Here is a 24,530-nt window from a genome sequence, read left to right as displayed (position 1 = left end):
CTAGGGTACTTGTCACATGATCTGCGGCGCGCTCACAGAGTTCTGAAAAGTTGAGATGTTTTAATCTCACTGCTGCATAGATGTGCCTAGAAAAAATTTTACCGCAGCGTTGCAACCACACCACTTCTATTCTGAGTGCGTATGATGCGTGTCTATATTTGAAATAACAAATTGAGTGTGCAAATGATGCAAAATGTGAATGGCTGCCTAAAGGTGCTGTAAGAGATTTAAGCCATTTTGCTACTTTGACCGTCTGTTCACACTAAAGACGATAACATACTGCACACCTGAACCAGCTAATCAAGCTCTTACTAGGCATACTAGAAACTCCCTGGCAGGTGTGTTGAGGCAAGTTGGAGCTAAACCAAGGACCAGGGCCGAGTTTGGGCACCCCTGTTTTTAACCTTTACAACTAGAAAAATGCAATGTTAGTTGAAATGTAAGAAAAGCAAACCTCTAGTGGATCTTGCCATTTTGATTTTTTATTTCACAACATCTCATAATTAGTGTCCATGCTCTGCTTAGAAGTTATGGTTGACCTATGTAATGTGACATATTTCAGAGTGAAACAGTGTAGGTTATTATAGTTTTGGATTTTTACATTTGTTTTATTTTATTTTATTTTTCAAATTTGCAATAAAATCTAGTTTAGTTTTTATTAGTTTCATTAATAATTTTGTTAGTTTTAGTTTAGTTTTTATTTCTTGAACACATTTCTATTTAGTTTTTATATAGTTTAGTTTCAGTTTTAGTTTTAGTAATTAAAGTTTAGCAGTTTAACAGATCGCTTCCAGAGCACAAAAAAGATTTGATGCAAATGTCTAGTGACCAAATTAAAGCATGCTGAGATTGATTAGATGGTAAAAGTATACAAATAAAAGTAAAAATGAAGCAGTCCTGCCTTTTCGCTCCATAAATCTACACAAGTTGTGCTTACATTATATTTAAAAGCACTAGACTGAATAATAAATGTGTATTGATATTTAATTCGAAAATAAGTATAATTTGTTTATATTAGGCCTGGATGTCTTTTATCTTATTTAACCATTATCATGATACTATAACTGTCATGTTTTGCTCACTTTCCCGCAAACATAAGCACATAAATCATAACTGAGACTAAAGAAATTCAATAATTATGGCGGAACCGTAACATTCGATTAACAGTGTTGTGCATTATAGCCATTCCCGCTGCTGCTGAAGTGAATGACCGCTTAGGGAGTACGTCTTGCTCGCTTTCTGTAGCCTAGCTATATATTTTATAAGTTTTATTTGTAATGCTTCTATAAAGGACCAACGACCTCGTATACACTGCAGAGTTCAAGAAGAGACAATGGCATTTAACAGTAAATGGCATGTTTTAATATGTTCTTTTCATTTTTTAAAGAATTATAAGCGTGTATTTTATGCATATTTTTTCAGCCTGGCAGATTGTTCACAAGATGTAGGAAAAGTTTTTATTATTTAGAGTAAGGATGAGCGTTCTCTTTTTTTTTCTGTTACGCTGCTTGCCTATTTTTCTTCAAAGCTCCAACTTAGATGGCCTATTTTGGTTTGATTGCTTGTGTTACGTAAGAAAATAAATCATGTTAACTGATGCAGTAGCCTAGTTTTAATGCGGGTGCAGTTCAGGTCGCGGTCTTTATGTCAAAAGGGTCAGGTATAGAATTAGTGCTGCTGTCGGATAGCGGGTTCTGTTAACCAGGCTATTGCGGCTGCTGGTTTACCAAACAGGACCCGTGTAGGACTCTGCTTTCCGTCTCTCGGTCAGATAAGCTCACGTGCATGATGCATGAGTGCACATAACGCGCATCTACATTTGAAGTAACGAACTTGAGTGCTCAAAAAATGTGACATATGAATGGCTCCTTAAAGGTGCTGTAAGAAATTTAAGCCATTTTGCTACATTTGCGGTCTGTTCACACCAAGAACGGTTATTGTAACGACACAGTTTTAAAAACCATTCTACAACTATAACAATAATGGCACAAAGAAACAATATAGTTAGAATCAATTTTCCAACTGATAAATGACAAAAACATTGACAGTCAATCCTAATCAATCCTGCTTGCTGTATCCAATCCAATAGATCCAATAAATGAGGTGCACTCTCCTAACCAATCCCTATTAACAGGAATCCTGAACAAAGAACCATGAGTGATTTACAGTAATTGTACAAGGTTTGCAGAGGAAGCAAGACAAGCTGCCAAGAAAGAAGAAGAAATGGAGAAGGAAGGACAAAACAGGACCAAGATGAGATTTTCTCTAAGGCAAAGGAGATGATACGATTAATTAGACAGCGAGAGAGATAAATGATAGACTAATGAAAATTTTAAAACAAATGATTTTACTGAGATTGTATTCTACAAGTTTTGACAGATGAGACTGATGCTTCAAACTTGCAAAAGCCTCAGCGCAGTCTGAAAACCGAACACGTATTTCTCACTTTGCTATTAAGAGGTGTTGCAGATGCAACCAAAATAGATGTATTTCTCACTTTGCTATTAAAAGTTGTTGATGCAACAAAGGTGTTGCACAGCATATATATATATATATATATATATATGCATCTTATGCTTGTCAACAAGAGCTTTCTGCAAAACAGGGTGGGGGGTGGGGTATGTTCAACTCGATTTAGAAGTACAAATAAGGATGTTTTTGTGCTAAGGGGAAAACGTTGCAACTCAGAAAGATTGTAAATTGTGAAGCCTGTATCAGAGAGGTGCCGACTTCTTGCTGTTATGTTAATTGATTATTATGAATTTATTAAAGCAAAGCCATTTCATATGGTGATGCGTTTTAACCTACAATTTGAACTTGAACACTTACTCACTCAAGCCTGAAGAGCTGGACCTGACTGAGTTTGGCTCAGACACCGCCGAGAATTTCTGAGCAGTTGATAGCGCTCTCAATCTGAAGGTGAGGACAAATCTTTTGCTTTGGATTTTGGATTGTTTGGATGTGTTTCAGACTACTAAGTCATTTAGGTGGAATACAAATACGACATGCTTCAAGGAGCTTGAGATAGATGACACAACTGTAGCATATGCTTATAATAAAGAAATGTTTTCAGGTGTTGGTGTGTATGAGGTTATCGTTATGGTGTTAATGAGTATTTAGCCAGTTGTATGTAACCATTCTGAGGCAAGGTAAATCTTTCTCCTTTAAAAATATGTCCATTCAAAAGCAGATGTACAATCTGACAAAATACATATAAATTGTAAATATTTACCCTTTTTCATTAAAGATGCTTCATCAGGGCCTTTACTTAGAGAGACTCTTAGAAGTCACAATAGCAAATGTAGTATCCGAGTCAAATAGATTATTAAAACAGAAAAGGATGTAGGCGGGACTTGGTTTAATTGGATGGATGGCGGCAGATCTGAATGTGAGCTTTTAATACTTAAAAGCATATCTCAGGTCTTTAGCGACCTGGGACGTCATTTTCTACCCTCTCCCTCCTTCATTTTTTAAAGTTCGACATCAGACTTCTTAGTATTCCTCAGTCTATCAGGGGAGAGTGGGGACGAAAGGAACGCGGGACGAAAATAACAAAACTATTTTCTCAGAGCCCTGACCATATTTGATTTCGTCATTGTTTCCCACGGTTAGGTCTGGAAAGCAGTTTTCGAATATGATAAGTACATTATTTTTTTTCAAATTAGTTAGGTTATTTAGTGCTGTAATAGTTTTTCAGTATAGAAGTAAATTGGATTTAAATATCAGGAGTTCCTGTCGGGACGAAAGTAAGACTTGCTACTTTTGTCCCCCAACAGCGACAACAAGTGTTTCTTTTGTCCCGCAGCATGCTAATTTGGTGACTTTCTGTGTGTTGCATCATTTATTAAAACATTTATTATAAATGTTTTGTTGTATTATAACAAAAGAATATGCCAAGAGTGAGGTCTGATTCAGCCACATAATCATGAGAGGGCGTTTCTGTCAGGAACATCAGTCTCAGGACTGTTGCTACATCGCATTTACCTTATTCATTTTTAGGTTTTAGCCATACCTTAGCTTTTGCACCTCCACCTATGAATTTGCAATGTTTCCAGATGTTTTTATGCACATTTTGAATTTATGCATACAAACCACTGGATGGACACATGAACAGGCCTACTGTGCTGAAAATTTACATTTTGCTAATTTAATTTAATTTTCATACAGTTAATTCTGTTAAAAAATGTTTTATAAGTTGAATAAATAATTTAAGCAAATTCAGGTTTGTACACATTTTTTTGCAATCATTTTTGCATAGATTAAGGACAAAGTATGTTTGCAGTTACATATTAACAATGTCATAGTATATTTAATAAAACAAAAAAAAAAGAGTAACACAAAAAATCTAGCTTGTATTGTTGTGTTACTTTTGACCCACCTGTGTGTTACTTTCATCCCAACCAACAGGGTCGAAAGTAACAATGTGCAACTTATGTTTAAACTGAAATTATACTAAAGTCTTTCTACATTTTTCCAAAATACCACCTGGTATTAATAGACCACACTTCTGAGTTACAGGCCACAGCAAAAATATATCTTGGTCTACAACTTTGTCTTTTTAAATGATGTTTTTCTGAAAAATTGTACTTTCGTGCCCGCTCTCCCCTCTCCACTCTCTGCACAATAAAACAAGAAAAATTAATAAAATATAAAAGAATGTCTGTTTTCTGATTAATTTTTTGTAAAAAGTGTATTGGGTCGCTAGAGACCCGAGGTGTGTAATAGTGTAAGTATATTTTTTTGTGCGCAAAAATATATAAATATATGATGACTAAATACATGCAATTCACTTTTAGTCCTTGAGATGGCACTGTTTGATAGACTATAATGACGTAACGTATTACTCGTAATTGTTGCAAACATAAAACAAAAGAATATCATCAGCAAAATTTGAATTGTTTTGAATGGCTTTACTGCAGAGCGATTACTGTTTGCAATATAAATAAAAAGTTAGTCAAATCTGGTGCTGGCGTGGACGGAGCGGGTGCATCAGGTGCATTCATCAAACATATTTCCAAGGAAGCCGGCGCCATGGTCCTTACCATCTTTACTGGGTGATTTAAGTGAATATTTGCATTTATTTACAGACGATTTAATTAGAAATGGTGGCCAATGCATACTCTAAAATCATGATTCTGGGTAATGCAGGACACTACTGAATGATGCACATCAGAAGGGATTTAGAAGTGGGTATACGCAAAGCCGACTGATAAAGAAATGGCTATACGCAGGTTCTGCACTACACCACTGCATATTACCCTACTCAGAAGCATTAACACAGGCGTAACTCCCTTCAAACTTTATCTGGAATTTCATCTTTTCTTTCACAACTTTTCAAACAGGCGAACAGACACACACACACACACACACACACACACATACAAATGGAATTGTTTGCCTGATGAAAAAAGTATTTAAAACAGTTAACATTTTAGAAAATGTAGTTAATATTTGCGTCATTATTGATTTATCTCATCCACCCGCAAATAATCAGAATCCATTTTTTATTACCCAACCCACCCGACCCGCGGATATAACCGCTTTAGCGAACATTAAGGTTGTTTGAAATGCTTGACATTAGTGCAGAATCCGGGGCTGGTTTCATTTTCATACCTCTCTGGTCCTGACATTATCGTTTAATATAAACAGTTCCGACTCCTTGATCTCCAGCCTGGCGTTGACAGTCATGTGAATGTTGGAAAATTCTCCCTATAGAGGAATTATCACTATTACTACAGCATACTGACAGATCACACGCAGCAGGACTTTGAAAGTAAGTGAGAAGCTGAAGGACGTACTTTGATGAAGGTGGGTCGCCATACTCTGAAAGTGGTGTTGATCTGCGTGAAGTCTCCAGGTGGGATGGAGCAGCTAAATGACACGCAGGGATTTTCTTTTTCTTGGCAACTCTGACAGACAGAAAAAAAGAGATAAACACTTACAGTACCATCAGATATCCATTTCACGTGTTTGTGAGAAAAGCAACGCTCACTCACCAAAAGAAAAGGGCTCAAGGTCTCTTTTTTAGAATTCACTGTATAAGGCTTTTCAGGCTTGATGCCTAAAGGGTTAATCAGTTTGCTGGCATTACAGCTGATGCCCTGTAAGAATGAAATGAGGTAGTTGAGATATTTCTGAGCTGGTCATGCACTGTAGTCAGTGCCACAAATAGCTTTGAGGAATCAAAGCACCTACCGCTGTGAGGGAGACATCTGTCAAGTACAGCAGAAAGTTTTTAACAGGCGTTTGATACGGGAACATTATATAGAGCAGCAGCGGAGGACTTGGCATGTCAGGATCTCTCTCTCTCAGGATCTGTTGAAAGCAAAGGGAAATCAATCAGAATGGATCAACAGAACATTCACACTCAAACCAGTTTAAGTGAATCTGAATCATAATTACACCCAAAGACAATCTCCATTTGACTACAAGATGACTCCTCGGCCACGCAGTATCTTATTTTAGCCGTTTTTACCATGACACAAACACAGTTCTCCTTAGAGAAGTCAAAAGTTCCTCATTTTCTTCACATGATGCCCTGAAAGAAGTGATTCAAACTCCAGGTTGAGTCTTACCGTGTAGCTGATTTTCACCTCGTCGCCGATTACACTAGTGTGGTTAAAAACACTGGGTATCGACTCCTTATCTTTAAAGATGAGGTGGTGATCCTTTGTATGCCTGTTTTTTGGATAAAAACATGTAATTATACTAAATTTCACCATGCAAATAGTGCAAATGACTTTATATTTGTTAAATCTATAATCAATTATAATAGATATATTACAAAATAAAATGTCTATAATGTCAAATTCAGTAAAACAAACTGAATTAATCTCATCCACCAATTAATTTATTTATTTTTATTTCTTAGTTCTGCTCAGCTGCTTGTTTTGGCAAAGCTGACTGGTTGGTTTAAAAGCCACTTACGCTGTAAATCTCAGGTTGGCTTCGTGCTTCACAGGGATGACGATGCTCACAAAGTTGTCATTCAGTGCTGAATTTGACTCCTCGCTATCACTGCAGTCAAAATATTAAATTTCACATCAAAATACTGTATACCTATTCCGTGGAAGCTTGTTTCTGCCACTGAATAATAAGGTACTTGCGACTTTTTATCTTACTTTTTTTCTTGCAGTTGTGAGTTTACACTGACATAAACTCACAATTCTGACTTTTTTTTAGAATTGCTAAATATAAACTCACAATAGTGAGTTATAAAGTCAGTATTGCATTATATAAACTTACACTTCTGACTTTTTTAGTATTGTAAGATATAAACTCACAATAGTGAGTTATAAAGACAAAACCGCACAATGTAAACTTAATTCCAACTTCTTTTTTTTTTTAGAATTGCAAGATACAGTATAAACTCACAATAGTGAGTTATAAAATCAGAACTGCATGATATAAACTCACACTTCTGACTTTTTTAGTATTGCAAAATATAAACACAATAATGAGTTATACATTCAGAATTGCAAGATATAAACTCACAACAGTGAGTTATAAAGATGTAAACTTAATTCCGACTTTTTTTTTTTTTTAGAATTGCAAGATACAGTATAATCTCAAAATAGTGAGTTACACAGAACTGAAAGATACAAACTCACAATAGTGAGATATAAAGTCAGAACTGTATGATATAAACTATAAATTCTGATTTTTTTTAGTATACAAGATATAAACTCTCAGTAGTGAGTTATAAAGTCAGAACTGCATGATATAAAGCTTATATCTCACAATTCTGAGTTTACTTCTTGCAATTGCAAGATCTCACAATTATAACTTTTTAACTCCCAATTGTGAGTTTACTGCACACAATTCTGAGAAAAAAGTTAGATGTGAACTCGCAATTGTGAGATAAAGTCAGAATTGTTTGATAAAAATCGCGATTACCTTTTTTTAAAATTTTTATTTAGTGGTGGAAGCCAGTGTCCATACTATTCTATATTTAATCAAATCAAGTACAGTAAAAAAGTGGATTGAATTAGTGAATAGTCACAGATGTAATTCTTACGTGGTTGCATTAACATTGATCACAATGTCCTTCCGAATATGAGCGGGATTAGGCTCAAACTGGATTCTAAAGCTTTCCTGTTGGATTGACGTGATACGAGTGTAAACAGAATAAGATATGATAATGCACATTACTCTATTACGTTCATTTAACAGCAAAAGGCAAATCTCACCTTTTTATTAGATTTAAGGAAAGGATATCCAACCGCACATACTATTCTGGTATGATTCGTCTCACAGTCCTTATCTTTGGGCTGCAAAAAAGTGACAACAGATATTAACTGCTTTAATATTTGTATTTGTACTTTAATTTAAATGACTTCCACTGATTTGTTACATCTAAATGTTTTTATAGCCACATACAGATGACAAAACCTACCTCCACTTTCACATAGTTGATATTTTCCGTGTGGCTCAGTGTAACCTTAGTATTGTAGGCATTGTCTCTGCTGTTGTGGATGTCGATGTTGACATAGAATTTCTCCTGGTTGCTTTTTATGAGAAGACTATAGAAATACAGCAATAAGAGATGGACAAAGTCAGTTCACATGTAGTGTTCTTGTTTGCTGCTGTTATCACAAATCTGGACTGATGACTTTGTCAGAACAACTTGCTGAACTTGCTGAACCTAAGAGGAAATATTTATTCTCTCAAAAGTCAACAGAAGGGGGCAGCAGACAACAGGAAATTACAACGAATAAACAAGGAATCATTCACCATATGAGTCACAGAGCCAGTAAGACATCATAATTATTTGAACTGTCATTTTGCATACATAATAATATCAAAGAAATAAGCAGAAAGACAAATAGGACAATTTAACTTATCTCATATTAAAAGCTACTAATAATACCTTGAGATGTTTGCAGCAGCTTTAAGGTGTAGATTAGCGACACACTTGTCCTCATTCCCGCAGTCTACTAATGCAATCTATATGAATAAAAATACACAAAAATGTAATGTAAGGAGGATTTATTCTGACGTGCCTGAATGGCCATAAAAACAAACTTCGAAGGCATCTTGTTTGCCAAAAATGTTGGTCGGAAACATTTTCCTGCCTGCTGTACATTATCAGCTTTTGTTTTACACCCTTTCCCAACCATGTCATTTAATTGCAACAAGCGTTAAGCCAAATTTTTCCCACAAATATTTGTGTCAGGAATTGTTTCCCTGCTCGAGCACTTTAAAGGACAACAACAACAGATCTTGGGAGTATCACAAGCAAATACTACTCTGTGATGTCTCCAGGAAAACACACTCTTCCTCCAGATAGCCTTATCTCATGAGTTTGCAAAGCTGTATATGTGTGTGTGTGAACCTTATATAAGAAACCTCCAGTTCTGGATGGACTGGGAGTAAAAACAGGACTCATTCCAGCCTATCACATCCTGAAGTGTATAATTTATGTATCACTTATTTTTGTCCCTTTGTTTCTGTAACACTTTGTACAATACAGATTGTTTCAAAACAGCTTTACAGTGATAAACAAGAAAATAATGATTCAGTGATGCAACAGAATTCATCCGTGCATATAATGCAAATACTACCTGCTGTATTGTGAATTAGTTAGGACGCAAAGAGAATCAATGGTCTCTGGATGAAAAAAAAGCTGTCACACTAGATCATTTGAATTCACAAAACTGGTTTCTGCTTTCTATAAACTAGTCAGAATTCATGAGGTTAATAATAATTTTGTTTTATTTAGCACTATATTTTTGAGAAATTATTATAAGAAATATTTCTTTTTATCTGACATATTTATTTTAAAAGGTAGTTAATTTGTAAACAACATCATGATATCATGCTTGGTATTTTGGAAATATTTTGTGAAAATAATTTAGTATTGGTACATTAAACTCAAATATTATACATTTAAAAAATCATATTTAGTTTGTAAAAAACAGGTCGTCTTCACAATATCATGTTTGTAATTTTTGAAATATTTCGTGGAAAATATGAGTATTTCTATATTCATCTCATGTTATTATAAATTTAAAAAATATTATTTAATTTGTAAACAATGTGTTGTCTTTATAATATTGTATTTGATATATTTAAAATGTTTTGTGAAAAATATTTGAGTATTTCTACATTAAACTCAAATATTATTATATATTTTAAATACATTATTTAATTTGCAAACAACATGTCATCTTTATAATGTCATGTTTGATATTTTCAAAATATGTTGGGAAAAAAAACATGAGTATTTTTATATTTGTCTCAAATGTTATTATACATTTTTAAAAATATTATTTCATTTGTAAACAACATAGTCTTTATAACATCATGAGTGATATTTTTTTAAATATTTTGTGAAAAACATTTGAGAATTGTATATTCATCTGAACCGTTATTATACATTTTAAAAATATTATTTAATTGGTAAACAACATATCATCTTTATAATATCATGTGTGATATATTTTAAATAATTGGTGAAAAATATCTGAGTATTTCTATATTCATTTCAAATGTTATTATACATTTCAAAAATATTATTTAATTTTTTAATAACATTTCGTCTTAATAATGTCATATTTGCTATTTTTAAATATTTTGTGAAAAATATTTGTGTATTTCTATATTCATCTGAAATGTTATTATACATTTTAAAAATATATTTTAATTTGTAAACAACATGTTGTCTTTATAATATCATGTTTGATATTTTTGAAATATTTTGTGAAAAATATTTGAGTATTTCTATATTCATCTGAAATGTTATTATACATTTTAAAAATATATTTTAATTTGTAAACAACATGTTGTCTTTATAATATCATGTTTGATATTTTTGAAATATTTTGTGAAAAATATTTGAGTATTTCTATATTCATCTGAAATGTTATTATACATCATAAAAATATTATGTAATTTGTAAACAATGTGTTGTCTTTATAGTATCATGTTTGATATTTTTAAAATATTCTGTTAAAAATATTTGAGTATTTCTATATTCATCTTAAATGTTGTTATACATTTTAAAAATATAATTTAATTTGTAAACAGCAAGTTGTCTTTATATTATATGTGATATTTTTGAAAGATTTCATAAGAAATATTTGAATATTTCTGTATTTATCTCAAATGTTATTTTTACAAAGAATCCAATGCATAAGTTATCAAATCCCACAACAAAATACTTCAAAATGGTTTAGGTTCAAATGATTATACTTCACTTTTCAGTACAAAAAAATTTAGCATATCTTGTAAAAGAAAAATTACGGTTGTCATGTTACGTATATTTATTTTGTTCTACATTATATCTGAAAATAAAGGTATAAAAAGTAAGCATGTTTTACATGTTTATGTTAAATAAAAACGTACATTTAAATGAATAAAGTCAAAATGAAAATCCTAATTAAAAAAATACATTTGGTCAACTACTCGACTGGCCCATTAGGAAAAGTCTTGACATTTCTTACGCCAGCCCATCCCTGTTTCATCTAATTAAAATCTCATTGTAACTGCGTGAGCGAGAGCAGTTCAACATGTAGAAAGTCTCCCAGCACTTGTAAAATTAGAGAGACTTCATTAGCCTAACTTACAGCTGCCACCCACATTCACTTCTCATTTAATGAGCGTTATTACTGTAGCAGGCACTGCAGCAGTTACTGGAGCAGTGAACATTACACCCGATGACCCACACGTATAAACTTTCGGCTCTGATAGAAGAAGAGAATGAGATCTTACAGTCTTGTTGAGTGACGTCGGTAATTCCCCGTCTAGAACTGGACCCGAGTCTTCATCCGCTAAACCGAATTCCAGCGTGACCATAATGGGGTCTCTGAAATCCAGTTTATCCTGTGGGGGATAATAAAGGATGTTGCAAATTTTTTCAGCTTAACGTCTGTCTGGCAACTCATAAACAAACTGAAAAGCTACAGAAATAATATCAGATTCATTCTGTCCCTTGCAGCCTCCATTATCGACTATATACAGTTGAAGTCAAAAGTTTACAAACACCTTGCAGAATCTGCAAAATGTTAAATATTTTACCAAAATAAGAGGGATCATACAAAATACATGTTATTGTTTATTTAGTACTGACCTGAATAAGATATTTCACATAAAAGGTGTTTAATCCACAGCTGTGTTTTTTTGTTTAGTGATAGTTGTTTGTGAGTTTGTCCTGAACAGTTAAGCTGCCTGCTGTTCTTCAGAAAAAATCCTTCAGGTCCCACAAATTATTTGGTTTTCCAGCATTTTTGTGTATTTGAACCTTTTATAACAATGACTGTATGATTTTGAGATCCATCTTTTCACGCTGAGGACAACTGAGGGACTCATATGCAACTATTACAGAAGGTTCAAACACTCACTGATGCTCCAGAAGGAAAAACGACGCATTGAGAGCGGGGGTGAAAACTTTTTGAATTGGTCGACTGAGGATAAATTTAACTTATTTTGTCTTCTGGAATATAAATATCTTCTGTAGCTTCTGAAGGGCAGCACTAAATGAGCAAATAAGAAAAATGTACACATCTTCATTCGGTTCAAAAGTTTTCACCCCCCGGCTCTTGATGCATTGTGTTTCTTTCTGGAGCATCAGTGAGTGTTTGAACCTTCTGTAATAGTTGCATATGAGTCCTTCAGTTGTCCTCAGTGTGAAAAGATGAATCTAAAAATCATACAGTCATTGCTAGAAAGGGTTCAGTTTAACTGTTCAGGACAAACAAGGGACTCATGAACAACTATCACTAAACAAAAAAACACAGCTGTGGATCATTCGGGTAACAACCCAGTATCAGGAATCAAGTGTATGTAAACTTTTGAACGGGATCACTTCTCTTGTATCTTTTATGTGAACATATTGCAGATTCTGCAAGGTGTATGTAAACTTTTGACTTCAACTGTGTTATTGGTTTGAAGATGTAGGTCATCTTCTCATATTGATTGTGCACTACTGCAGCCGTCCATTATTGACACAAGGGGGCGTCACTTCTTTTGCTCAGTTTGCTCTCGGCCAGCATACTTCCTCTAGATCTCAAAGGGCAAGTATGCAGTGAAGCAGGACGTGCTGCAGTCTCTCAATGGAGGCTGGGCTGATCTTACTGGCCTCAGGCCTTTGATCAGAGAACCTCTGGCTTTTATTAAACTCAAGTCCTCTGGTTTCAAATGCTTCGTCTTACGCTCTTTATCTACTGAGAGATGTTAAACGTAACATAATCTAGATCAGAGGCAAGAAAGATATACAGTTAATGGTTTCGGAGAAGAGGAGGGACTGGTTTTATAAGAAGTCCATCTGCACACTCAGGGAGGGAGTGTACAGTCTCTATTACAAGCTGCTACTTTACATTCATAGATTTGGTAGACACTTTTATCCAATGTAACACATTAAATTATATCCATAACTTAACTTAACGTATAATTTAATTAATCATTTAATTGTCAGTTTAATGCTTTAACTTAATTAAATAATTATGAACAAATAACGCGATCAAAATATTTTAATGCAGTTAACGCGCTGGCCCCGCCCCCAGACCTGTACATCATCTTATATTTCATATAGTTGACTGTTGACAAATATGATGCAGGGCAACAACTCCATCAATGCAGTTATGCCCTAAAATTCAAGATATTGGGGCAAAAATGCTCCTGTATGAGCTGTCGCTAAAATGTGATTTTATACAACAGTACAGTAAATAAGAAGTCTGATATTGTGTTATATTTTAAACACAATATTACGTGTTTTTGCTCAGTTTTGCAGAGAACATATTACCTTTGAAGCCACAGCAGAATTGTTGCACGTCTCCGAGCTAAACTCTGATTAGTTTCTGAATAAATCTGAGTTTTGAACAAATTATGTGAATCAATGATTCAAAGGCCCATTCATAAAGAGAGCCGTTTACTTCATTCCTGAATGAATCAGCTGTTTGAACAACTTGAATGAATGAATCAATGAATCAATGACTCATAAAGACATTTACCGCCACCTGCTGGCAGATTTAGTTTCTTATTTAGACTGTTGGTAACAAAGCTGTTTTGGTTACCAATGACTTTCATTGTATGAACAAAAAAAACTGAGATGTTTCCTAAATTATCTTCTTTTGTGTTCCATAGTTTACGTTAGGCCGTTGCAGCCTAAATGTTTATGTGATGCTTTCTCATTTAATACAAAAACAGCTTTAAATAGTCTTTTGTGGGTATTTTCAGTCAACTTTATTTTGCGATTAATTAGATTAATCATCATGTAATTAATTAGATTAAAATATTAAAACCTGTAATTGGCTGACAGCCCTAAATTTAATCTTTTTTTTTTTTTAATCGAATGTAAATTCATGTCCCTGTCACATTTTCATGGTTAAGTATACATTCTAAGTATAAATTCAATTTTATATTATTACAAGCCATTTCAAGTCTTATTTTGATGTAATAAACTGTTTATGACTAAGTGTGTGAATTGTTTATTTACTTTTTAAAATTAGTCTTCACATTAACACCATTATATTGTTCATTTTGACTATTTCAGAAACGCACACAATAGGCGGGATTTATCGCAGGAACCAATCACAGCCGATTATATCCAGCCACATCCAATCATATCGCACTGGAGGCATTGCCTCCTCTCATTTGACTTTCCCCCATTCATTTTCAATTACCCCCACCACAGCACTCAATGGGCTCAGGGGTGGCGAGAGAAACGCGGACTCCTGCTGTAACTTTAACTGCTGGTGTCGCTGTTGGACAAGTAGTTTATACACTTTGTATTTTGTAATACTGGCGTTGTTTTATTTTTTACTACAAATTTTTCTCAAATATTTCGAGAAGGCACTCCCTTGCCTCCTCGGAGGAAACGCCCGTGACGCATATCCATACAAACACCATATAGTGAACACAAATAAGTTAAAAATCCCTCTTGCATATGAGAAGACTGATTTACTTGCCGACGTGTAGAAGGTGTGCTCTCTGCAAAGCTCGTTGACGATCGACTCGTTCCTCAGCAGTTTCCTGCTGTCCGTTTCATTAAACCGTCCTCTAGCAATCGCTCTCAGTGAGTCCAGAGTCAAACTGTACCTGATAACTGGAGGAAAACACCATTTGAAAAAACTGATAAAGAAAGATTTGATCGACAAAACATAAAGAAATTGCATCAGTGCCTCACCCGTTTCTGTGCTTGTTTCTTTGTCAGACTTGATTCGATATTTGAAGCACACTTTGGTCTTCACACATACTGTGGTCCGCCCTTGAACCTGACACGTCTGCTGCAGATTGATCTTGCTAGGGTCAAAGGTCATCTCGGCAAGAAGCTCTGCGACATCCCGAGACCTGGATTAAATAAATTCAACAAGATGTTTACTTAAACGTTCCTGCATTCGGAGGATTAATAGGTGTCTCGTTTCTTTCTGTGCAACAACAGCTGGTTCGTAGATCATATATTGATTTCAGTCCAACTAAACATTTCAGATGGTCTCCAAAAACGCAATATGTGGTCAATTACAGGCAAATTGAAAGCTCCTAAAAGGCTGGGTGGTGCAGTTTGGGGAGTGAAGATGGCAGAGGTCACTAGACTCCATAGAGTCGCAGGATCCCGGCATTTAGGGGTCATTTTGTGGTCGTTCTGGAATCTGTGATCTCTACAGGGGGGTCTAAGAGAGGAAATGCTGCCAAGAGTTTATTCTTGGTTGGAGGCACTCTCACACAGTTTCAGAGGCCAGCAGAAATGGGTCGTAGCGGAGGGACGTAACCCCTAACGGACAAACCTCTGCGATGTGGGATGTTTAGGCTCAGGTCCAAATTTGAGACAGCTGCTGCGGGTGGGAACGAGGAAACTGGACGTCCAGAGGGTAGTGGGTTCAAGTTACATACCCATGATTTTATTTTAGCCCCGGACATTAGTGGGAATTTAAAATGTTGAACTACAGGACAGATTGAGTGGAATAAATTCAATGAAAGTTCACCAGAAAAGCGCGGCGCCTCCTATTCCTCCGATAGTGACGTCAATGATGCCGTCGTCGTTCAGATCCATGATGCCGTGAATTGACTGGCCGAAGAACTTCATGCTCTCTCCGTCACCTCCAGCAGCAATGCGCTAAACACAGATATATGCAGATATTATATAAAATGGCTAATTCCTGTAGGCTCTTGTGAATGTAGAGCAGGGTCTTAAACTGGGCAGCAACACAATTTTTTTTTTAAGTTTTAAAATGACAGTATACATTAAACAAAAATGCAGGGTAACTTATTAATCTGTAAGTTTACATTAATATATGGAGCTCCGCACATGACAAGCACTGAAAAAACAGTAAATTGTGTGCACGACATATTAATTTGTTCCCTTGTGTTGTACGCACAATGTAATTTGTTCATTTGAATTGATTCAATTAAAATGTCATTCACACAGTATAATAATTAATTCCCTCATTTTACTAAATGAGACAACGTAATTCGTTTCCTTGTTTTATTTAATTGTGCACACAAAATATTAAATAATTCCCTTGTTTTACTAAATCGCGTGCACTACATAATTTGTTTCATTGTTTTACTAAATTGTGTGCACAAAATAATAATTTGTACCCTCGTTTTACTAAATCATGTGCACGACATAATTCGTTAATTAATTTTACTAAATTGTGTGCACAACATAATTCGTTCCGTCATTTTACTAAATTGTGTGGATGACAAAATTAATTCCCTCGTTTTACTAAATCGTGTGCATGACATAAATCGTACACTCATTTTACTAAATCGTGTGCAAGAAAATAATAATTTGATCCCTTGTATTATTGAATCACGTGCAAGACATAATTCATTCCCTCGTTTTACTAAATCGTGCACACAATATCATTCCTTCCCTCATTTTATTAAATCATGTGCAAAACATAATTCATTTCCTCATTTCACCAAATCATGGGCAAGAAAAAAATAATTAATTCCCTCATTTTACTAAATCGTGCATAACATAATTTGTTCCCTCATTTTACTAAATTGTGTGCGCGACAAAATTTGTTCCCTTGTTTTACTATACTGTGTGCATTTTATTATATTAATACAGAACTTATGCACAATTTAATAATTTGTTCCGTCATTTTACTAAAAAACATAATTTGCATTTTACTAAATTAAATTCCCTTGTTTTACTTATTTTACTAAATCGTTTTACTAAATCGTGTGCAAAACATAATGCAGTATTTATTATATTAATACAGAACTCCACAGAGAAAAAATTTAATTGTGCGCACAATTTAAAAATTTGTTCCGTCATTTTACTAAATCGTGCATGATTTAGTAAAATGACAAAAAAAATTATTTATGCACATGATTTAGTACAATGTTGCACTCACCATTTAAACAAGGGAACGAATTATGTCTTGCACACAATTTAGTTAAATGAGGGAACGAATGATGTGTGCACGGTTTAGTAAAACCAGGGAACAAATTTTTATTCACAGAATTTAGTAAAACGAGGGAACAAATTATGTTGCGTGCACGATTTAGTAAACGAGGGAACAAATTATAATTTTGTGCACATGATTTAGTAAAATGAGGGAACAAATTATGTTGTGCAGACAATTTAGTAAAAGGAGGGAATGAATTGCGTCTTGCACACAATTTAGTTAAATGAGGGAACGAATGATGTTGTGTGCAAGATTTAATAAAAAGAGGGAACAAATTTTTATTCAAAGAATTTAGTAAAACGAAGGAACAAATTATGTTGCGTGCACAATTTAGTAAACGAGGGAACAAATTATAATTTTGTGTGCATGATTTACTAAAACGAGGAAACTAATTATTATTTTGTGCACACAATTTAGTAAAACGAGGTAATGAATTATGTTATGCACACGATTTAGTAAAATGAGGTAACGAATTATGTTATGCACACGATTTAGTAAAAGGAGGGAACAAATTATGTTGTGTACATGATTTAGTAAAAAGAGGGAACGAATGATGTCATGTGCATGATTGCAGTGTAAGTATCACAAATACACTGTAAACACCAAATACATGAATATGTTACTGTTTGCATGTTAAAATGAAACTGTTTTATACAGGGATCCTTACTACCCACCAAAGGGTCTTTGGCCTCAAAAATGTTGAATACCACTTGATGCTCCTCTTAGAAGATTCTTTACCTGTACATACTTCTCCTTTATGGATTTTTGAAAGCCGTGGTAAATATACACCGCCCCCCTGTGGTCGTTCTCCAGAGGTGATCCGATCACTATGTCACTGAAGCCATCCAGGTTGAGGTCAGGAACGGCAGCGATGGCAGTGCCGAAGCGTGCGCCGCAGGGCTCGTTCTTACTCACGCTCTTACAGTTGCTCTGGGAGTGAGCCGTACAACAGGTCTGATTCACCGGCTTCAGCGTCATCTCATGCTCAAACAGCCCATCCTGAGGATAACAATCAGACACAATGTAAATGCCTGAGACTGCAGATCTCTGTGTGACTTGCAGCCTAGTGGTTGAAGATATGGGTAAAAAATTTAAGTTTGAACCCAGCCAGTCATTAGCTATGCTTCCATCCATAGTTATGTAGAAAATCACAACACCACATAAAACATTTGTCAATAAGCAATGTTTCCATCCCATGCGTTCAACTTTATCGCCTCACGTGAAACTCTCAGTTAATCCTTCGCAAAGACCCACCACCATTAGTTACTGTTGCTACGTCTGACAAGCCATGGCGCTCTCATGCCACACATCATGTTCTCACACGGTGAAAAATACATTGCAGAGCAAAGAGAAAACCGACAACCTGTCGACAATCCTGATTTTTCCAAGTTTATATTGCACAATTCTGACTTCTTCTCGCAACTGACTCTTTTTCTTAGAACTGTAAGATATAAACTCACAGTAGCGAGTTATAAAGTCAGTATTGTGCGATATAAACTCAGAATTGCGAGAAGAAAGTCAGAATTGTGAGATGTAAACTTGCAATTCTGAGAAAGAACGTTAGAACTGCAAGATATAAACTCACAATTCTGAGAGTTATGAGTTTATATTGTGCAATCCTGATCTTTTCCAAGTTTATATTGTGCAGTTCTGACTTTTTCTTGCAACTGACTTATTTTTTCAGAACTGCGAGATATAAACTCACAGTTGAGAGTTGTAAAGTCAGTATTGTGCAATATAAACTCGCAATTGCGAGATGTAAACTCACAATTCTGACTTTTTCTCACAGCTGACTTTTTTCTCAGAACTGCAAGATATAAACTCATATTTGCGAGTTATAAAGTTAGTATTGTGCGATATGAACTTGCAGTTGTGAGAAAAAATTTAGAATTGCGAGATGTAAACTCGCAATTGAGAGCTATCAAGTCAAACTTACAAGTTATAAACTCACAGTTGTGAGTTATAGTCAGTATTGTGCGATATAAACTCACAATTGCAAGAAAAACCCCAAAAAGACTTTAGAGATTTAAAAAAAGAAACTTAGAATTGCGATATGTAAACTAGCAATTACGTTTTATTTAATTTTGTATTCAGTGGTGGAAACAGGCTTCCATATTAAACATGAAAGCAAAGACAAATCACAAATCATTATGCAAATAAACAAGAAAAAATACCAATTGTAATTCGGCATGCAAATTTTAGCATTGTTGATTAGACCTCCTTAACATTGGTTAGATCTCCTTGGCAAGCACTGTAAAAAGGTCAAAGGTTTTTAAGAGGTTTTTAGAGTTTAATTTATGCCCAGAGATTGAAAGAAGAATGTTAAGGGATTTGACTTGAAAATCGTGAACAATATGTGAATCCAATACAGCACTGCCTTGTAAACACAAATTCTTCACAAAGAAACACTGACTAATGGACAGAACCTCAAAACCGATGAAAATTGCTCCATCTAAGCCAATATTTGGAAGCTGCTGAGAGCAGGTGCTCCACAGAGGCTGGTATTTTGCTGGAGATATTACAATTTCATTAGATTTCCATTCCCATGATGCCAAGCTGCTAGCCGCGCTCTCATTCCAACCGTTCCCCTGCTCTGGGAGCACTTATCTGAGGCTGAACACCAACACAACACACACTCCCTGAGGACAGGTCCAGATTTACTGCTCCCACATGCTCTTGGCGTGGAATGGGGGTATACACTCCCCTACACGTGTTTTCAGTATGTGGAATGAGGCATATCACACATGGATTAAACACACATACACACCTCATTGAGTTTGTAGACGTAGACTTGACCTTGTTCGTCCCTCTCTGGACCCATATACATGGGGGCTCCTACCAGAAGGATGTCAGTGTAATTGTCACGGTCGATGTCATGCGTCTGGAGAACGCTGCCGAAATAGGAGCCGATCTAAGAAGAACATGACACACTTAATAAATACCACTAAGAATATAATTTTAATGGAAACATTAAAAAAAAAAAACATAGATAAAACATATGTAATTTACTTATATGCATATATTATTTCTTTGTAGATATAGCAGTATTGCTTTTAATTTACACTGTTTAAAAACATTTAAAAGTAATTTTTTACTCCAATATAGTAAATTGTTTGTACTGCAATAATGAAAATCTATTAAGAATCAAGGTAATGAAAAACACTTAAAAGTAAAAATTACAGTAACAACGTTACAGTGATACTTTGAGGAGAAAATATGCTTGATTGTCTGACAATAAAATTGTTAAAAATTTATTTATTATATACTTTATAGTTTATAGAACATATTATGAAACATATTATTTATATTACAATATATTATTTAATTTTTTATGTTTGTTTTTTATTTATTTCGAATTTAGTTCATTTATATAATTTCTTGAATTTCTTTTTGAATGTAAAATGTGATCTGAACATATTTTTAAATTCATATATATATTTATTTATAAAAATGTAATTTAAAAATTATGTAATTTTTGTAATATTTTATTTCTTTAGTTTCATTTGACTTTGGAGTGAAATGTCATCTGAACTTGTTTTAACATTCATTAATGGAATAATTTATTAATAGAATATCCATTCTATAAACATTTATTTATACATAGAATATTTATTCTCTTATATATGATTTATTTTATATATGCATTTTACATAAGGATAAAAATATATATGAATTTTAAAATATATTCAAGAAAAATGAAATATATAAATGCATTATAATTTAATGCATTATCTAAAATTAATTTTGAAATGTTCAGATCGTATTTCATGAATTTTTAAAATTCAGTGAATTTTAATGTTTTTATTCTGAAGGGTGAAATGTGATCTAAACATATTTTAAAATTCATTTTCTATTTATTTATTTATTTATAAAATTGTATTTCCTCATATATATATATATATATAGATATAGATATAGATATAGATCTGAACATTTCAAAATTCATTTTATATAACAATTTACAAAACATTATAAAATGAACTTTTTGCTTCACTTATATATAATTTCTTTTGAATTTCTTTTTTCTTTTGAATTTGGTGTGAAATATTATTTGAACATTTTTTAAAATTCATATATTTATTTATACACATCATTTTTAAGTTCTTTTTTATTTTGCCAGATCTACCCAAAACTGCTTGATTTTGTGTTTATGAAGTTACCTGCTCTCCTTTCAGTGTTTGTGTTATGGTGACATTTTCTCCGTCAAAGCGGTACACCGTCACCCGCCCGCTGTGGTTAAACCGTGGTGCACCTGCTATGTACAACACCCCATTGGGTGTGTACGCCGACTGCACGTCATAACCTGCAAGCAAAACCACATTGCAACCTTTACCACAGAACTAACCCAACCTCACAGCCACTTACAGCAGTCTGCACGCTTAATACCAAACAGCTGGGGCCCAAATCAGAAACGATTTTATTACAGCAGACACAAACATTGTTGGGAATAAACTAGCCTGACTGATTATAAATCTTTTTCCTCAAATAAGCATTTGCTAAACAGTGCTTCCGCAGCTCATTCCCCAAAGACGTTTATCAAGCAGAGACATTTCAACTTACTGCTTTTGTTTCGTTCGAGAGCGACAGCCTTAAAAGGGGATGTGCAGAGACTGTGAGGGTTTGCACTTGGCGTGTGAGTGTTTATGGGACGGCAGAATGTCATGACAATGTGTTTAGACTAGCACCATACTGTCTTCTGCTGTAAGCTTCTTTGTCTCTCTAAAGAGAATATTATGACAAATATAAAATTCCTGATATGCATATACAACATTTTTATTGTTGATTATTTGATACCTAAGAAGTACAGTACCAGTCAAAAGTTTTTGAACAGTAAAATTTTTACTGTCTCTTCTGCTCACCAAGCCTGCATTTATTTAATCTAAGGTATAGCAAAAACTGTAAAAAAGTGCTTTCTATATGAATATATTCAAAACTGTAATTTATTCCTGTGATTTCAAAGCTGAATTTTCAGCGTCATTACTCCAGCCTTCAGTGTCACATGATCCTTCAGTCATCATTCTAATACGCTGATTTGCTGTTCAAGAAACATTTTTATTATTAGAATTATCAATATTTAAAACAGTCGAGTATTTTTTTCAGGATTCTTTGCTGAATAGAAAGATCAAAAAAAAGAAATGAATAGTTGTATTTAGAAAGGATGCTTTAAATAGACCAAAAGCGATGAAAAAGACATTTATAATGTTACAATTGATTTCTATTTCAGATAAATGCTGTTATTCTGAACCTGACAAAAATATACTCAGCTGTTTTCAACATAATAATAATATTAATAATAATAATAATAATAATAATACATGTTTTTTGGAGCAGCAAATCAGAATATTAGAATGATTTCTGAAGGATCATGTGACTGGAGTAATGATGCTAAAAATTCAGCTTTGAAATCACAGAAATAAATTACATTTTAAAATATATTCAAATAGAAAACACTTATTTTAAATAGTAAAAATATTTCGAAATTTTACTGCTTTTGCTTTATTTTGAATCAAATAAATGCAGGCTTGGTGAGCAGAAGAGACTTCTTTAAAAATTCTTACTGTTCAAAAACCTTTTACTGGTAGTGTACAATCATTCAAGGGTTTGGCTTATCGCCTTTCTAGTCTTCTAGGCCTTAACTAGGTATGACATTAGAAGTATAGCTAGTTACTAAAGCTGTTAGTGACAAAACCAAAGCTGTTGTTGCCATGGATGGGACACAAACTGTAAATCAGTTATCATGTGGGTAACGTTCAAAACGAATTTGCAACATTTGCAGATTCCATCCTCCCTGCATGCATCATTTCCTGTTCACTTTGACAATTAAAAGTGATTTCATTCCTTACCTACATATCCCGCTATGCCTTCGTATCTCTGCACTGACAGGTCGTGGAAGGTGTTCTTTTGGGGAACAACAAACTCTTGCCCTTCTTGCATCACTACAGTCCCACTCCAGTCAAAAGCGCCTACGGCTCCCAGCATCACACCTGCCTGTCAGAAAGACATAATAATTAAAGGAAATGTCCCAGTTTGGACTAATGTTGGACTAAATTGCTCAAATTCAAAGTTCTGAAAAAAGTCATGAAACTCTAGATGGCGCAGGTTGAAGAATTATTGTGCTTTTATAAAATCATAAGCTTTGCATTTTTACTTTAAAAATTTTCCCCCAAAACGGTTCCATTTACATCCGTAAGTGCCACACCCCCAAACTCCACTTGTGCTGTTCTTACAGGATGTGATGATAATTAACAGAAAAATGTTTTTACAAACAGTTTATCTGTTCTACTCGTATTTTATGTCTAAGGCTCAATGTGTTTACAGACTACATAGCGATGCAAAAACATTTGTTAGTGAAGTGACACTGTCTCTGTCAAACTGAGAAAGGATGTGGCACGCTGACAGGCTTAGATCACTTCCTTCTCTGATTCATGACCAAACACTGAAACGTTTGCGCGTTTCCTTTGTAGTGACACACCAGCAGCAGGATGTAAGAATGAAGTAAAGCAGACAACAGGAAGGGCTCAGAATCTTATCTGATATGTTACAGCTAACAGTGTTACAGACACTTGGATATATTACAATAGTCAAGAGAACAGACTGACAGGAGACTTACTTTAGACGTGTGAGCGCTGAATCCCGACTGAGACATTTCCATCTCAAAGGAGGAGGTGTGATTCTCAGATGTGGCTGGTAGACAAAGCCACAGGTTTTATGAAAAAAATGCTCTGGTTGACATTTAACATTTTTAAAAATGAATTACATATTTGCATCCTTACTTTGAAGGAATAGCTCATCCAAAAATATAAAACTTAGTCACCCATCTGATATATAGATAAGTTGCTTCTTCATGGGAACAGATTTGGAGAAATGCAGCATTGCATCACTTGCTCGCCAATGGATCCTCTGCAGTGAATGGGTGCCATCAGAATTAGATTCCAAACAGCTGATAAAAACATCACAATAATCCACAAGTAATCCACACCACTCCAGTCCATTAGTTAATGTCTTGTAAAGCAAACAGCTGCATGATTGTAAGAAACAAATCCATCTTAAGATGTTTTTTAATCATTAAACTGTCACTTCTGGCAAGTCCAACACATTTGTTCAGAACTGTTTTGGCTTGTAAATGGTGCTTGATCTGTGCATATTTCTCATCTGATTTATAAAAGATGACTT

At 34.4% G+C, this 24,530-nt stretch overlaps 1 protein-coding gene across 1 annotated transcript in view; it reads right to left on the bottom strand.

Annotated features, from left to right (window-relative positions):
• The window catches only part of itga1 (integrin, alpha 1), a 75,060-nt gene that overhangs the window by 3,441 nt on the left and 47,089 nt on the right, over nt 1-24,530 (bottom strand). The window contains exons 10-28 of the mRNA XM_051102691.1: nt 23,968-24,041; nt 23,201-23,345; nt 21,518-21,660; nt 20,125-20,268; nt 18,096-18,356; nt 15,921-16,051; nt 15,125-15,288; nt 14,907-15,043; nt 11,713-11,823; nt 8,870-8,946; nt 8,396-8,522; nt 8,190-8,270; nt 8,018-8,094; nt 6,928-7,017; nt 6,576-6,678; nt 6,196-6,315; nt 5,997-6,101; nt 5,799-5,909; nt 5,614-5,709 (exon numbers count right to left, since the gene is read on the bottom strand). Of these exons, the coding sequence (XP_050958648.1) occupies nt 5,614-5,709; nt 5,799-5,909; nt 5,997-6,101; nt 6,196-6,315; nt 6,576-6,678; nt 6,928-7,017; nt 8,018-8,094; nt 8,190-8,270; nt 8,396-8,522; nt 8,870-8,946; nt 11,713-11,823; nt 14,907-15,043; nt 15,125-15,288; nt 15,921-16,051; nt 18,096-18,356; nt 20,125-20,268; nt 21,518-21,660; nt 23,201-23,345; nt 23,968-24,041 (2,297 nt within the window). The remainder of the gene's footprint in view (nt 1-5,613; nt 5,710-5,798; nt 5,910-5,996; nt 6,102-6,195; nt 6,316-6,575; nt 6,679-6,927; nt 7,018-8,017; nt 8,095-8,189; nt 8,271-8,395; nt 8,523-8,869; nt 8,947-11,712; nt 11,824-14,906; nt 15,044-15,124; nt 15,289-15,920; nt 16,052-18,095; nt 18,357-20,124; nt 20,269-21,517; nt 21,661-23,200; nt 23,346-23,967; nt 24,042-24,530) is intronic.

This window comes from Labeo rohita, unplaced genomic scaffold (genome assembly GCF_022985175.1).
Source record: "Labeo rohita strain BAU-BD-2019 unplaced genomic scaffold, IGBB_LRoh.1.0 scaffold_274, whole genome shotgun sequence".
NCBI lineage: Eukaryota > Metazoa > Chordata > Actinopteri > Cypriniformes > Cyprinidae > Labeo > Labeo rohita.
Note: the sequence above shows the minus strand (reverse complement) of the source record. Positions and strands in the feature narration are given on the sequence as shown.